A 15,506-nucleotide genomic window follows, 5' to 3' on the forward strand; every position below is an offset into this window, starting at 1 on the left:
CAGAACCTCCTATGAGAGGTTATATAATGAACGTTTAGGGTGTAAGGGTTCTATCAAGAACCTCTCTGCCTTCTAAGGGTGCTAAAAAGAAAATTTTTTTATTCCAACCATTTTATCCAGAGCCCACATCCTCACCCACCAGGGTTCTATCAAGAACTTTTTATATTCCAACAGTTTTATCTAGTCCCCGTCCAGGGGGTTCTACTGAGAACCCTTTTATATGCCAAGAGTTTTATCTTGAACTCTTGAACCAACCCAGGGGGTTTTACCAAGAAGCATTTGATATTCTAAGGGTTGTATCTATTCATTTATTTATTTTCTTTGGTGCTTCAACCACCTCAAGCCGAGTGCCATTTACTCTCATTATAATGCAGAGAAATGAGACGTCTCTATGGCCGATAACTTAAAAACTCTGCATCTCACACCAGAAAAGTCTAGATGGATAAATAGCACTACAGCCCAGGAAGAACATATTTTTGATTTGGGGGTGAACTGTTCCTTTAAGCCCATGGAACATGGCTTAGATAATGTCGGGCTTACAGGCCATTTATGCTTGGAGTTACATCAAACCTCAGTGTTTGGATGTCTCTCCATCAGCTCTCAGCACCACCATCACCACCACCCCACCACATACCGCTGAACCGCAGACCAGAGCCCCCCGGGGCCACAGTTAGACCTGTAAACATAAGGCTTATTTTACATGATGTGGCCACAAGATGAGATGAGCCTCAGAGTGTATTTATTAGCGAGCTCTCTGGTCGTCTCTGTTGAGTTAATGGAGGTATTGGGTTGACAGGAGCCAGCTGCTGTCAGGCGTCAGCTGAAAAAGACATTATAGAGAGAGGTTTGGTGCTACAGCGCTCATCATGACCCTGACATTATGTCCTGTTGGCTCAGTTAGTGTCGCTTTCTTTGTGTGTGTGTGTGTGTAGGTGGTCTGTGTGCTCGGTTCATTACTTCTGCAGGTGGATGTTTGCTATAGTGACCCATTAGATTAAATCATTATGCGATCGCTGTAGGGAAGCTTATGACAAATGCATTATCTAAGCTACCTGTGTGTTTGTAGCAGTGTGTGTCTTTGTGTGTGACATCAGTCGTCCATAAACCACTGATGGCAGGCTTTTTAAAAACGGAGCTCCAGTGAACAATTTGTACTGATTTACACGCATTAGAACAAGCAGAGATGTTCAGACGGTTCATCTGGGTCCATTTTCTTCCCCTCAGCGTGCCAAGTTCAAATCACTTTATATATGCTACCAAATCCCTGCCACTTCACCGCCAGCTGCTTTAATGAGCTCTCTGAAACTTAACTTCATGTACAAGAAGTGGATCCCAGAAAACAAACACAGGACGATAAATCTATCGATGACATGTAAATTTCTTTTCGTATCTGTAGATTTAGGCCGAAAAACATGGTTTAAAGGACATCTTTCAAGTCAACTTGGCATGTCGGGTCTTTTGGAGACTTGGATTATACCAGATGAGCGGTACATATTTTTTCTGTTTTTTTTTTTTACATTTGAAAACTGGTCATGATCAACTTAAATTATTTGGGAGATTCTGCAATGCTTTTTTTCTGTGAAACTCCAGCAGTTTATTTTGCACTAATAAAATAAACCCAACCTTCAGTCAGGATGAAAGTGAGTAGATACTGACTGACTGAATTTTCATTTTTGGGTGAACAATCTCTTTACATAAAAGTAGCACTGCCAAGCTTAGCACCCCAGACACCATCAGCTAGTGAGAGATAGTCAGAGTGGAAATCCACCCAACCTCCTTCTGCGACTCTCATGAAATACTTTCCTACAAACATCTTTATGTATGTTCACACACTCGTCTTAACTTAAAAGTTAACATCCAGGCTGGCTCAGCAGGGACAGTGCACATTAATGATTAATGATTTGACACTGAGTCTATGATCAGAACTTTGTCCACAACAACAGAAACAGAATACTGTAATTTACACACTTAAGCATAAAGATAAAAGAATTCATCAGGTAGAATAATGCCCTCTTTTGGTGTTATGTATTTTGAGTTATTGCTGATGCATTAATGTGTAAACAGGAGTTTGTTAATATTGGTTATTGTAGCTTTATATACTGCTAGATGGTATAATTTGTAATAAACCATTATAGTTTATAAATCCATCACAGGTTCAGCTTGTAACTTGCATTCTACAATACAAAACTACAAAATTTGCCTCTGAAAAGTAGAGTAAAGTAGCATTGAATAAAAATACTTAAGTACAAATGCTTCAAAAAATGACTTGATTAATTGTAGTTAACAACATAATTTCCTTATATATTATTAGTGCATGTATTAGGAGCAAATGACCAGCAGAATGATCTCAACAAACTGGTATCAGTGTAGTAAACTATGGATGAGAAGCAGTTTGACGTCCACTTCTTCAGTCGTCTCTTCTGATTAATGATGCTCATGTATCCATGAGGAGTTTCGCTCCTCTGCAGGGACTCGGGCTTTACACTTGAGCTCGTTTTTCATGTGACGCTGCTCCCCTCCTCATTCATCATCCTCAGTATTTCATGTTGAGATAAGAGGTGCGGCGTTTTCACTCTTATATCGTGACTTGTTGGTCTGTGTTTCTGTCCGTGGGTTGAGTTCAGACTCCGAGAGAAAAACTGTTGCGGTTGTTCGTGACTTATTCATATCCACTCAGTTTTGTTTCTTTATTACATTTGTGTTTACCTCTCTGCCCTGCTATCCGATTGTCTCCATCCATAATGTGCTTCAGTCCATTCCTAATCACACTCTCTCCTTTTCACCCTCCTCCCAATTCATCCCATGTCTCACATCTACTACATCTGCTAAAGTGCTCAACGCATTCACTCTCACAGGGTCATTTTTAAAGTGGGTACCGTATTGATTTTTCTCATCTGCGTGATGCCCTCCCCGTAGCATCTCCGGGATGCTCATCCTAAAACAAGCCTGTATGTGGCTCGTGGACCCAACACAGTGAGAGCGTGTTTCCTGTGAATTGAGGAGGCAGTGAAAGAGCGACGTATTACACACATCAGCTCAGCCCACCCACACCATTAGGAATATGAACCTTTTATACTTGTGCAGCATGTTCAATGGCAGCCTCGCTGCTCAGCGTTCAGCAGGAACAAGCTGAATTTTGAATGAACTCGCTCGTCCTCATGGAGGCTCTGTTCTGGTTGTGCCGTCAGCCAACCAGAACAGAGCTTATTGTATCTTGTGTGGTTGTTTCACTGATCCTCTCTTGTCCTCCTGCTCACTGAAATAACTGCTGGAACATCTCTGCGCTTTGTTGACTTTGACTCTATGTTACCCTCTGCCTGTATCGCTTATATCCCCATACCACCCGTGCAATGTTGTATACTGCACCAGCTGACTCAAGGGGGTGAGGGTTGCCCTCTTGGATGCCCCTACGGTAGATAAAATGTGATAAAGTGCCCTATAGAGCACCCTTCCAGTGGAGAAAATGTGCTAAAATGCCGTCTAGGGTGCCCTTGTCGACAAAACGTGATGAAGTGCCCCCTGAGGCCTGAGCCTTTCCCGTGGTGAAAATTTGATTAAATGCACTTTAGGGAGCCCTTACAGTGAACAAAACAGGATAAAGTGCCCACTGACATCCCCTATCAATGAACAAACGTGATAAAGTGCCCTTGAGGAGCCTTTCCTGTGGAGACATCGAGGGTGCCCTTCCAGTCGAGAAAAAACAATGGAGATTATTTAAAAATGTTCAATAATTTTTGACTTTTGGACCATATAATGCTCTGAAGTTATTGTAAATGTTTCCCACACAGCCACCACTGAATCTAAATTAGTAGAATTGCCCACCAATAACGCTGGTGTATCCTCATCTATTTTAAAATAGAAACACCAGGTGAATAGACATGCAAAAAAAAAATATTTTGAATGTATTGGGACATGAACCTGCTCCTTCATCAGACTCACCATCATCGAAGCCTTTGTGAATGTCATTCTCCTTCTTGCTGATATTCTTCAAAGGTTTATTTTTGCCTCGGTTTTAGCTCAAAACTAAAGCTAGCTTTTAGTTTTGCAAGAATGTAAAAAAAAACACCAAGACAAAAAGTTGCTAGGTAACAGTGTCCTGCATCTTCAAGAGCAGGAATGAAATAATACAGTGTTTATAATGTGACCAATATGAGCTCTTTTGTGTTGTGTAATTTTAATAAAATAACAATGTTAGGGTAAAATAAACACATAGTTACATGGGTTTTATTTCAACAAAGAAATTACACTGCAAATTTAAGTGAGTGTTTAGTTTTAGTGCTTTAGCCATTGTTAAAAACTGTGAAAAGAATTGTCATTATGTTCTGTTAAACTGATATATTGGTTGGGATCTAAAAATCAATCAGCCTACATACTGATTGTCCTCATCTTTCTTTTTTTTTTTTTTTAAATCATTAACTACAGTAAAACTCCAGCACCCAGCTGTCAAGGTCCAGTTGTGAGTTCAGTGCCTGACTGTGGGTCTTCTTTATAGCCATGAGGCATAAACTTATTTAAACTTAACCAAACTCACTTAAATCTTACCAAACTATAAAGTGGCTGATACAGATTAAAGTCCTAAAGAAATGAGTTTCATTTTATCTCCTATGAACTAATTCAAGAAAGACAATTGCACTTTAAATACATTTGACATCTTTAAATTATAGTTTATTGTACTTACTAAAGTTATATTCATCATTCTGCTTCATTAAACTGCAGCCAAGAGAAGTATTCATTATTAAACATATTTGAGATAATAAAGCCACTAATATGAGACTGTAAAGTGACTACTTTTGCTATGTAGGATATTATCTCTTCACTATTATGATCATTTATAATTCACTGAGGGCTCAGAGTTGGATTTTGTTTGATTAAACTGTAATTTGAATGTTCACAAACACGTCAGTTAACTTGTGCTACCCTCAGCTTGTCATATAAGATAGATAGAAACAGAACAAAACAAAACAACAAAAATAAAAATGTATGTTGTATTTTAAGGTGTGAATATAGGCAGCCTGCAGCAAAAGAAAATCAATAAGTGCATTCTTCCATTTACTAAATTCAGCCACTGTAGGGAAGGGAACTGCACTGTCATATCTGCATTGTGATATTGTTCTGTATCCCCTTATAGAATATTATTGTGAGATTTATGCCTTTGTGTCCTGTGTCCATCAACAGGTTGGCTGCAAAGTAGTGATTGTGTTCTTCCAGTACTGCATAATGGCCAGTTTCTTCTGGCTGCTTGTGGAAGGCCTTTATCTTCACGCATTGTTGGCTGTGTCTTTCTTCTCCGAGAGGAAGTACTTCTGGGCTTACATCCTGATCGGCTGGGGTGAGAGGGTCTTCCTTTTATGTCTTTTCTGCAGCTCTGAGGTTAGACCTCAGCTGAAGACAAACTATAGTTAGTGTGACCGGTGATAACTTTGGTGAACACTTTTATGGTTTTTTTTTTTTCATCCCTAGGAGGTCCAGCAGTTTTCATAACAGCCTGGAGTATCGCTAAAGCCTACTATAACGATGTGGGGTAAGAAAAACATAAGACTACAGCTAGACCAGAATCCAGTATAACTATAATAATAAACTTTATTTGCACTTTTCAAAACACAGTTACACAGTGCTTTACAGAACAGGGTAAAATGGTACACATAGAACAGGCAAAAACAATGAAAACATAGCAATATAAAATAAAGGGTCCATAAAAACAGAATGTACTAAAAACGGTAAAATACACGTGACAAAAGAGGGATAGAACTTGTGAGTTTGAGGATGTGAGTAGGGCTTTAAAGGTAACAGGTGAAAGTTTAAAATCAACCCTGTATCTAACAGGTAGCCAGTGCGAGGGTAGGAGTTATATAGTCCTGTCTCTTAGTATTAGTAAGAAGTGTGGCAGCTGAATATTTTAATGAGCTGGAGATGGGCTGAGCCCAGAATGCAGGGAATTACAATAATTCAGATGAGACAAGACAGACATGGATGACATTTTCCAGATGAAAAATCTTGAATTTTGCAGTGTTTTTTAGTTTAAGAAAGCAGGATTTCACTGCCTTAATGATTTGTGTGTCAAAGCAAAGCTCGGAGTCGGAGATCACATGCAATTTGCGGGCGGGCTGCGTAAATGTTTAAGGAGACGTTTCAAAGAATCTTTTTAAGACCACAATTCAGGTTTGGGGGGCCAGATAAGAGGACATCAGATTTAGACTCATTGAGCTGAAGAAAATTTTGTGATATCAAGTATTTTATATCCGAGAGACAAGCCATAAGCTGAGAGAGTGTGTCTTGCTCTTCATTACTGGTTAGTGGAACATAAATTTGCATTTCACTCACATAACAGTAGAAATGATTATAGCCTATCTGTAGGTTCATTCACCTAACAAAAGCATATAAAGACAAAATAATATGGGCCTAAGAACTGACCCCAGGGACCACCACATGAGAAAATGTGTTTGAAAGGTAGGACAGAAACAGTCAAGAGCATGTCCTTAATACCTAAACAGGCATTTAATAAGAATATCATGATCGAATGCAGAGGTCAAACTGAGCACAATTAAAACTGAGAAAGTCCCAGAATCAGTGGCAAACAGTAAATCACTATTCACCTTAATCAGAGCCATGTTTGTGCTGTGCTTGGCCCAGAAACCTGACTGATATTCCTCAAAGATATCACTGTTATTCATGTGTAAAATCAATTCAGAGGCAACACTCACTTTTCTAAAATTCTAGATAAAAAAAGGCAAGTTTGAAAGTGGTCCAAAATTCTTTGAAACAAGAGAATCAAGTGTAGGTTTATTAAAGAGAGGTCAAACTATTGCATTTTTTAAACTAGATGGGACAAAGCCAGTAGACAATGAGCCGTTAATAATACACAGAATTTCCTAGGCCTGATTTAACTTTGATTTGCAACAGCTTGTACGTGACTATTGTTTCATGCTTCACCAGGTGCTGGGATATAATCGAGAACACTGATGTGTTCTGGTGGATCATTAAAACCCCCATTTTGGCATCAATCCTGGTGAGTTTACAGCTCTTCAACATTGATGCACCTTGAGCTGTCGACACTCTCAAGTCAGTCTTTTTCCAAAGCTAAACTAATTGCCATTGAAAGAGAAAAATGTCTTTTTCAGCCATCGTCTTTGTCAGTCCACCTCAGATGTATCTGTCAGTGTAATTCCTGTGAAGTCTTTTGAACTTCACATTCTCTTTAGTATTCCTACTGTATGTTAACACAACTGAGAGGTTGATGCGACCTCAAAGTTCTTGTTTTACTGTGGAAAGTTTGCAGGATAATCACCTGGGACAAATCACTACAGTACTATAGTAGTACTATAGCTACTGACAGGTCATCATCTGTTTATGGCTGTTTTATCTTCCATTCCCGTTTTGAACATAGTTAGCATCTCCAGAATCATCTTGACAGATACAGATAGAGAGTGGCCCACTGTAGAAATAGCATGCAACTCTTTCTTTTTTGTGTACAGATATAATGTGTTAATTAGTTACATTGAATGTTAATATTTCTTGGTGTGTTTTACCAAGCTAGCTGTTTCAGCCTGTTTCTAGTCTGCTTGGTAAATTAAGCTTTTTGCCCTCAGGCAAGCTACTAGTTTAGAGTTTTTTTTTTCTTTTTGCGAAGATTGATACCACTCTCATTTACTTCTGGTGATTGCATTTATGCTTCGAAAATCATAAAAATGTTGTTCATTTGTAAGGATTATGCTGAACAATCATGCAAGAATCATAAACGTTTGTTTGCCATAGAGCTTGTTTTCTGCACTATCTTATCTAAAATCGAACAGAAAAATCACACTGGCTTTTTGTGAAGCATACCAGAGCGATGCTAGTTGCTGGGTTGCCCTACAAAAATACTTCATCCCTGCAGCCTTTGATTGAATTTCAACGAAACTGTTTATGCTTAGATAAGATGATGGCCTTGTGCGAGCTCCTAAAGCAATAGTTAAACTTTTTTGAAAAGATGGCTATGCACTCATTTATTGATACCATTCTCATTTCTGTATAGTAATTTGAAGCCACAATATTGCTGATTAGCTTAGCTTAGCACAAAGACTGAAAACAGGCAGGGGTAGCTAGCCTAGCTTTTTCCAAAGATAGAAAATAGTCTGCCTAAACTAGCACCACTGAAGCTCACTAATAAACACATTATATCTCATTCATTTATTTATTTAGAAATGTTCTATCATTTTATGACTAGCTGCAAAAGAGCAACTCTTCTCCAGTAAGAAAAACAGCGAGTGATTGTCATTGGTGGTTTGTTTGTGTGAGTGTGTATCACTGTGTGTGAGAAATGAAGACACTTTCAGAGAGGTGTGAAAAACAGGGTAAAGATGAGTTCAAGCAGCAGGATTCAAGAAGCTACAGTGGAGTATGATAAGTGGTGAGAAAAAAACAATTATTTATAGTAAAGGAACTGAACCTGAAGATTTTGACACTCATTTATTCTGAGAATTCCTAATAATTTTCTAGGAATCCCCCCCCCCCAAAAAAAAAAGAAGAATGAACTTCTCCATTTCATCCCAAGTAAATGCTGCCTTCAAATGAACCTTGTGAGTTTGTGATTACAACATGGGAAGCTGTGTACACTTGATGCTCTTGGTGTTCAAGTGGTTAATTCATGACAGCGCCACTGTTAAGACGCAGCAACATGGACGCCAAAACTGCCTGCATCTATAATCCACTGAGGCAGACAATTTATCACGCTAGAGTGCAGGTAGCATAATGACATAATGCAATGAAAAGATGAGGCCTTTGGGAACATCAACATTTTTCACATATTACAAGATTCTGAAGAAAAAAATCTATATGACTAAAATTACAATATATCGATTTCTATTGAAAAATGACAATGTGTGGCCTCTGCAATTTTCTGCAAACATTAGCAAGCATGTCACCACTTAGGACTCTTGTCAGGAACATGGTTAACACGACCCATTTGAAGGCAGCAATATTCTTACCTGTGGACAAATTCCATACTTCTATATGGCTGAACATAAAACATGAATCTTCTTAACACCAGCATGTTAACGTTGTCACTTTGAACATGTTAGCAGGCTGTGTTAGCATTTACATAAAACATTGCTGTGTTAGTACAGCCTAACAGAGCTGCTTGCATGACTGTAGACTCTTACCCTTTTTCCATGTTGAACTGAACTACTGCACAATGACAAAAAGCCACTCTAGGATATGTTGGACATTAATTTGAATTAATTTGGCTAATTGCACTACTTGAATGGTGTCTCCTCTTCTCATGGTTAATATTACTAATTACTTCGTCCTTGCCTGAGTTCACAGTGTCTTTGTAGGAAGTTGTATTTAAAAAAAATCTATAGTAAACCACAGATTTTGAAATACAAAACCTTATGGGATGCGTTATACAGATGGTTTTCCACATAACATCCCCCTCCTCTACAGATGTGCTGATGTCCTACATTGTCGGTCTTTGCTTGGCAGCAGGTCTTGGCACAGCAGGTCTAGTTGTGTTCGTTTACATTAGGATCAGGATCAGCAGCCTGGCTGTCAGATCCCTCTGTCTCTTTCTTTCTGCAGCAGCCCGCTGATGTTTGTGAGTGAGTGCATCACGATGTGCGTGATGTGCTGCCGGTTCAGAGGTCCAACACAAATTAACAATTTAGAAAATGCTCCTTTACCCACGGGGCAGCAGCACAATCCAATCAGAGCAAGATGAAATTCATCAAGCTTCTGTTATGAGAAGAATTTCATTCTTCCATTTCGATTATATAAAACACTGAAATCATGCTGAAGCATCATCAGAATAAGCCTTTTTGTACATCTATGAATTTCATATGAAAAAAATTATATCATGCTGGAGTCATAGAGCACAAGAAAAAATAGTAAAACTGTAAAATACCCTTATACTGTCCTCATCTTCTTCACAGATGAACTTTATTCTCTTCATCTGCATCATACGAATACTTCGCCAGAAAATCAACTGCCCAGATATTGGAAGAAATGAGTCCAACCAGTACTCGTGAGTATTCATGTCTTTTTCATGCTGTAAATTTCTATTATTCATCAGTTCGGATAAGATGAAATATTATCGATCCTTATGAGGACGATGGGAAAAATCTCCACCACTTTAATAGTTTGTCTTGGGTTGAATTCAGTCCACATTCAATGTAAGATAACTGCATGGACAAATATAAACAAAGATTATCTTGAATAAACACACAGAGCAGGAAGTAAGATGCACATATTTGTCCTCTAGCTATAACTAGTGCTGTAAATGTAATTTTTCCGTGGCTCTTTTAACTTCCTCTGAGCAGTTTTAACTTCCTCGCTCAGAGCAATGCAGGGATGACCAATCGTTTTCGACTTCAGAAAAGAAACTCATGGCACTCAGCACAGTAGTCTTCCCCTGGCAGCCGCTTTACACAGAGATATACGTACGTCGAGCTCTGTGTGAGTGATTTTATTCCTGTGATGGAGACCGTCTCATAAGCCAGCCATAATGCATGAGCTATTTTCCCACTGACACTTTTAATGGTGTTTTTTTCCATCTCTGGTCCTCTGAGCTGAAATGTAAAATGAAAAGTACTCCGCAGTTGCATTTCATTACTGGCATATATAGACACAGATTGAAAATTGGTTTCATCAGAGGGAGACATTTGAATCTGTTTTTGCTTTGTCGTTTCAGGAGACTGGCGAAATCAACGCTGCTTTTGATTCCCCTGTTTGGGATCAATTTCATCGTGTTTGCATTCATCCCAGAGCAAGTGAAGACTGAAGTGCGGCTAGTTTTTGACTTGATTCTGGGGTCATTTCAGGTATCATGTCAACTTTTTAGTGATTATAACAGACTAAGGCTGCACCTGACTAGAGATTTTGCCAGTTTCTTGTTGACTCATCATCACATGTTTATGATATTAATTTAATTAATTATACATATACACATACACGCACGCACACACATGTGTATATATAACATTCTTCTGCCACTTCACTCCTGCGAGTCTGCATCACACTTTTCTCATCAATATAGAAAACAACTGGGAAAAGCCTCTCACTGCAAAACTATGTTCAGTATGATAGGAGCCACATGCTTTAGTGATGATTTGATCTTCAAGCGCTTAAAAACAGATTATGCAAACTTCGAATATTCTCATTCTCCTCATTTGGAGAAAAAAGTAGCAGAGCGACGCTCTGGTGTGCTGCCACAGCCCCGCACCTATGCTGCTAACTAAACTAACTAGCTAATGGCAGCTACAGCTTAGTTAGCAGCGTTGTGCGGGTAAGTGACTTCCATGTTACAAGAGAAAACGTCAATAGAGTAACAATATATGTTTTTGACAAGATGCAGCTCCCAAATGGAGTTTGAGGTGTTTTTTTTCCCTGCCACTAACAGATGAATGAAAACATGGTCGACCAGGATTCGTCTCACCGAAAAGGAATAATGCTCATGCCTTGTGTGAAATAGTTTCCCAGAAGGTCAACCAACGTTTGCACACATTTTCCTTGAATTTTTAAATTGAACTTTGTTCAAGGTTCAAAGTAATGATTTGGTGTCCTGTCAGCCTTGAGCTGCGAGTGTCTTCTGTTGAAGAAACCCTCGCAGGAAACTGTGGCAGGTCTCCAGGCACTTTGCAGGCTGATTCAGAGGTGGTGTTACCATTTTTAAACCCTGGAGTTATTTCAGTTCATCACATAATGAGGAATGATGGAGAATGCAGCCAGACAGCACAGCTGCATTATGGACCGCTTGGAAACTTAGGAAACCTTTCCAGCAGCTCTCCCTTCCATCATTCCCATCATTCTTCTCATCCCTTTTCCTCATTAGTAGTGTAAACCAACCATTGTACACTATACATTGTTTTTGTCAATGTAATCCATTTACGTTTCATAGTAAATAATTGTAATGACAAGATAAATACATTGTTATTGCTCTCTTAACTGTATTTTTCTTTCCATTTAGGGCTTTGTGGTTGCAGTTCTTTACTGTTTCCTAAACGGAGAGGTAGGTAACCCCCCCTTACTGTGATGTAAACACTAGACACACTGTTTAAACATCAAGATTTCCACACACAGATAGCCCACAGAGCCGTGGTAATTCTCAGAAAATGTACTCTATCTGTAGTGTTTTTGGCGCTCCCTCGGTGCAACACTTACATTCACGCACACGCAGTCCTGAAAGCGAGTATGAGTCACCAGCGCTGGTCGCTCCAGACATCTCTCCTCCTCCCTTGGACCTCCTCGCGGCATATTTTCTGCGCTCTGCCTGCAGGGTGGGAGGGCTGTAAAAAGCACAGTCTCTCTGGCAGGGAGCTATTCAGTGATGTCTGCAGAGGCTCTCCGTGGGCACATTAGTTATGTTCCCAGTGCTGGGCCAGATTGAATCAGAGTGATGGGCTGGATGGCAAACCTTCACACTACGCTGCCTGAATTTTAATCTGGTGCATTTTTCAGGTGTCCTTTGTTACGTGTAAAGCCTTGGTTTTCTAAATTGCTGCAGCCTCAAGGATGAATGGTATACGGTCCTGGAATTGTATTCATTGTTTGTCACATTACCACCATATCTAGTCACAACAAAACACATAAAATGTAATATCGACAAATGACAGAAATTACTGTAATTTTCACATAACAAGTCAAACACGTTCAAAATAATAATTCTATAAGTAATCTGCAGGGATGGGCTTATTCATTACCTCTACCTAAATAATAAAAAACATGTTCACAGGGGATGTAACTACATGTCAAATAATGCAATATCACAAGAAAAAAAGTTTCAATACCGTACCGGCCTGTGATGACATCTACCACAATATTACAGGGTTAATATTTTATTTATTTCTATTTTATTATCATCATTATTGTTATTATTATATTAAAGGAATGCTGCTGCTGCCACAAAACAGGCTTCCTCATTGGCTATTTTGCCTGTCAATGTACGTCCATTAAAAGTGCTAGTTTTGCTACTGACAGGCTCAGATTGTTATTTTAAGTGTCTGACAACATTATGGAAAGGATCACTACTTGTTTCTGTTGAGGTTTAATAAAGTGTGTTTTACAATGATAAAAAATATTTCTGTCATCTGCTTTGGTGAGAGCAATTCAACGACTTTTTCAGATTAAACAAAAAGGATCTAACTCTGACAAAAAGGTCTATCTCTATAGGGATTCCTGCCATAATGGTGTCAGATATCAGTGGCAAAGCAAGCACTTTTATACTTTGGCAGTTTGCAGTTTCCTATAAGGATTACATTGCAGTCCATTTCTCAGCTTACAGCTGTTCAATACTGGAACAATTTCAAAGACTGGTGTTCACAGAATACCAAAGTTAAGTTCCCAAAATGAGGTGATACTCACCAATCCTGGACTCAGTGCAGCTAAGTAGTCGTGGGGCTAAAGAAAAGGAGAGTGTCTTGTGCTTTTGTACTTGTTGCATTTCCTCATGTTGTATATGTATGGAGTATATGTATGGATTATAGTTGTTGCTGAGGTAATGCATGGGAGTTTAAAGCTCACAATGACAGTATAGCTGTTAAATAAGCAGAGTGTTATATGATCTGTTTGTTGTTATTGAATACACCCCCTGATTTAATATTGTTTTACACCCATCACCAACTCACCTCCCATGCAAATTGCATTTTCTGTTGATGTGATGAGATATGCCACGGCATATAGTAAAATGAAACTACACGGCTGTCTTAAAAGGTTGTTCTAATCTATTGTAGGTCCAAGCAGAGATCAAAAGGAAGTGGCGGAGGTGGCACCTGCAGAGATACATGGGCTCAGACACCAAATACCAACATCCGTCTACTGGCAGCAGCAACAACTTCAGCACCCAGATCACCATGTTGACACGATGCAGCCCAAAAACACACCGGGGTTCGTCCTCCTGTCACGACGACTTGTCTTGCATATGACTCACACAAACTGTAAACTGCCAAATTTCATGCCAGATGTCAGGCAAAAGACACAGCGTATGTAAGCTTTAAAAAAGAATACACACTCCCTCATTGGCATATGCACTCTTGGAGGATGTGTTGCTTGGGTGTAACGTGAACAAAGGAAAGCGATACCATAGTGTGAGTGTAATCAGCCACTTAAAAGCTCCATGCTTCTTTTAAAATATAGGTTTAAGTGACACAGATACAAGCGCATTACTTCACACACACAGCTTTTGCACATTTGAATGAGAACTATTCACTATTTGTCTTTCATGATTCAGTGCTCATGCACAGGTGAATTAGTGAGTCATATCATTATGGATGATTTTGTCAATCGTTATTAAGTTCCCTGTGTGCTCAGACACCAGGCATTGCAAAATGTCACATATTAATAGGGTTAGGTGAGGGATCCAAATGTGAACTGCATCAGCAGACCCGCAATCTGATGTAATTATACACTGATTAAAAATCACTTAGTGGATTCCTGCAGCTCCAAATGGACAAGGCTGGTGCAACGACACAGCCAGTAGAAGAGAAGGAGCTGACGTTTTCAAACAGAAAATCACATTATTAGGTTGGAAACTGATTTAGGGGGAAAGCCGTTACAGATGAACGGTTCCCAATTCCTAATTTCAGATAGGAAAAGTGTATTACGCAAAAATCCTAACATCCCAAAATCTTAACTCTTCTAAATTTAGGATGACTGTTAAACTGTCCTGACTTTACCTTTTCCACCCATAGTATTAGCTAATTTACTAACTAGCTAACAATAACGTCCACTAAAGTTAGTTAACGGTAGTGTTTGCTAACATTAACTAAACATAGTTTGCTAACAGTACTAATGGTAGTGTTAGCTAACAGTATGTAACATTATCTAACTGCAGTGTTCGGTAGCAGAAGGTAACAATAATGTTCGCTAATAATAGCTAACGGTAGTGTTCGCTAATGGTAGCTAACTGTAGTGTTCACTAACAGTGTCTAATGGTAGCGTTAGCTAACAGTAGGTAACAGAAGTGTTCGCTAATGGTGGTGTTCACTAGCAGTTTCTAATGATCATGTTAGTTAACAGTATCTAACGGGTTGTGTTAGCTAATCGTATACAGCAATGTTAGCTATCTGTTTAATCTGAATCTGTATGGCTGCTGTTTTATTTCTTTTACAAAACAGATGCCAGCTATGGCTGAGACCATGTCTGCTGTCTTGTCCCAGTGTCTTTCTTTTAACTCCCAAGTTAGCGTCATTGTAAATTTCCCAGAAAGGATTTCTCTACAGATATTACCAAAACGTCTTACTCATCTGTCTTGAAGTTAAACATACTGGGAGTTTTTAACTGGTTAGGAAACAGTGTGAATTTAATACTGACCCCTCTATGACTTACATAAGAAAATGAGAGCCTCAACGAGAAGACAAATTCTCTGAAAAATCAGATGAAACAAGCCTGTGTTTACATTTTCAAGGCAAAGTTACAGTAAGTGGTATGTTAGCCAGTTAAAAAGAAGAGAGATATAAGATAAAATAGAATTCCTGAAGTTAATTCGGATTTGCTTCTTGCTGACCAAATTGGAAAATATCTTTGATTCTTCCTATCTC

The 15,506-nt window shown here is 39.0% G+C and overlaps 1 protein-coding gene across 1 annotated transcript in view; it reads left to right on the forward strand.

Annotated features, from left to right (window-relative positions):
- vipr1b (vasoactive intestinal peptide receptor 1b) overlaps nucleotides 1–14,063 on the forward strand; it is a 57,870-nt gene extending 43,807 nt beyond the window's left edge. The window contains exons 8-14 of the mRNA XM_084747014.1: nucleotides 5,176–5,329; nucleotides 5,461–5,521; nucleotides 6,934–7,006; nucleotides 9,906–9,997; nucleotides 10,664–10,793; nucleotides 11,939–11,980; nucleotides 13,701–14,063. Of these exons, the coding sequence (XP_084603140.1) occupies nucleotides 5,176–5,329; nucleotides 5,461–5,521; nucleotides 6,934–7,006; nucleotides 9,906–9,997; nucleotides 10,664–10,793; nucleotides 11,939–11,980; nucleotides 13,701–13,892 (744 nt within the window). The 3' untranslated portion in view covers nucleotides 13,893–14,063. The remainder of the gene's footprint in view (nucleotides 1–5,175; nucleotides 5,330–5,460; nucleotides 5,522–6,933; nucleotides 7,007–9,905; nucleotides 9,998–10,663; nucleotides 10,794–11,938; nucleotides 11,981–13,700) is intronic.
- The last annotated feature ends 1,443 nt before the right edge of the window (nucleotides 14,064–15,506 follow it).

Source organism: Lutjanus erythropterus, chromosome 21, assembly GCF_056507025.1.
Source record: "Lutjanus erythropterus isolate fLutEry1 chromosome 21, fLutEry1.hap2, whole genome shotgun sequence".
Classification (NCBI taxonomy): Eukaryota; Metazoa; Chordata; class Actinopteri; order Lutjaniformes; family Lutjanidae; genus Lutjanus; species Lutjanus erythropterus.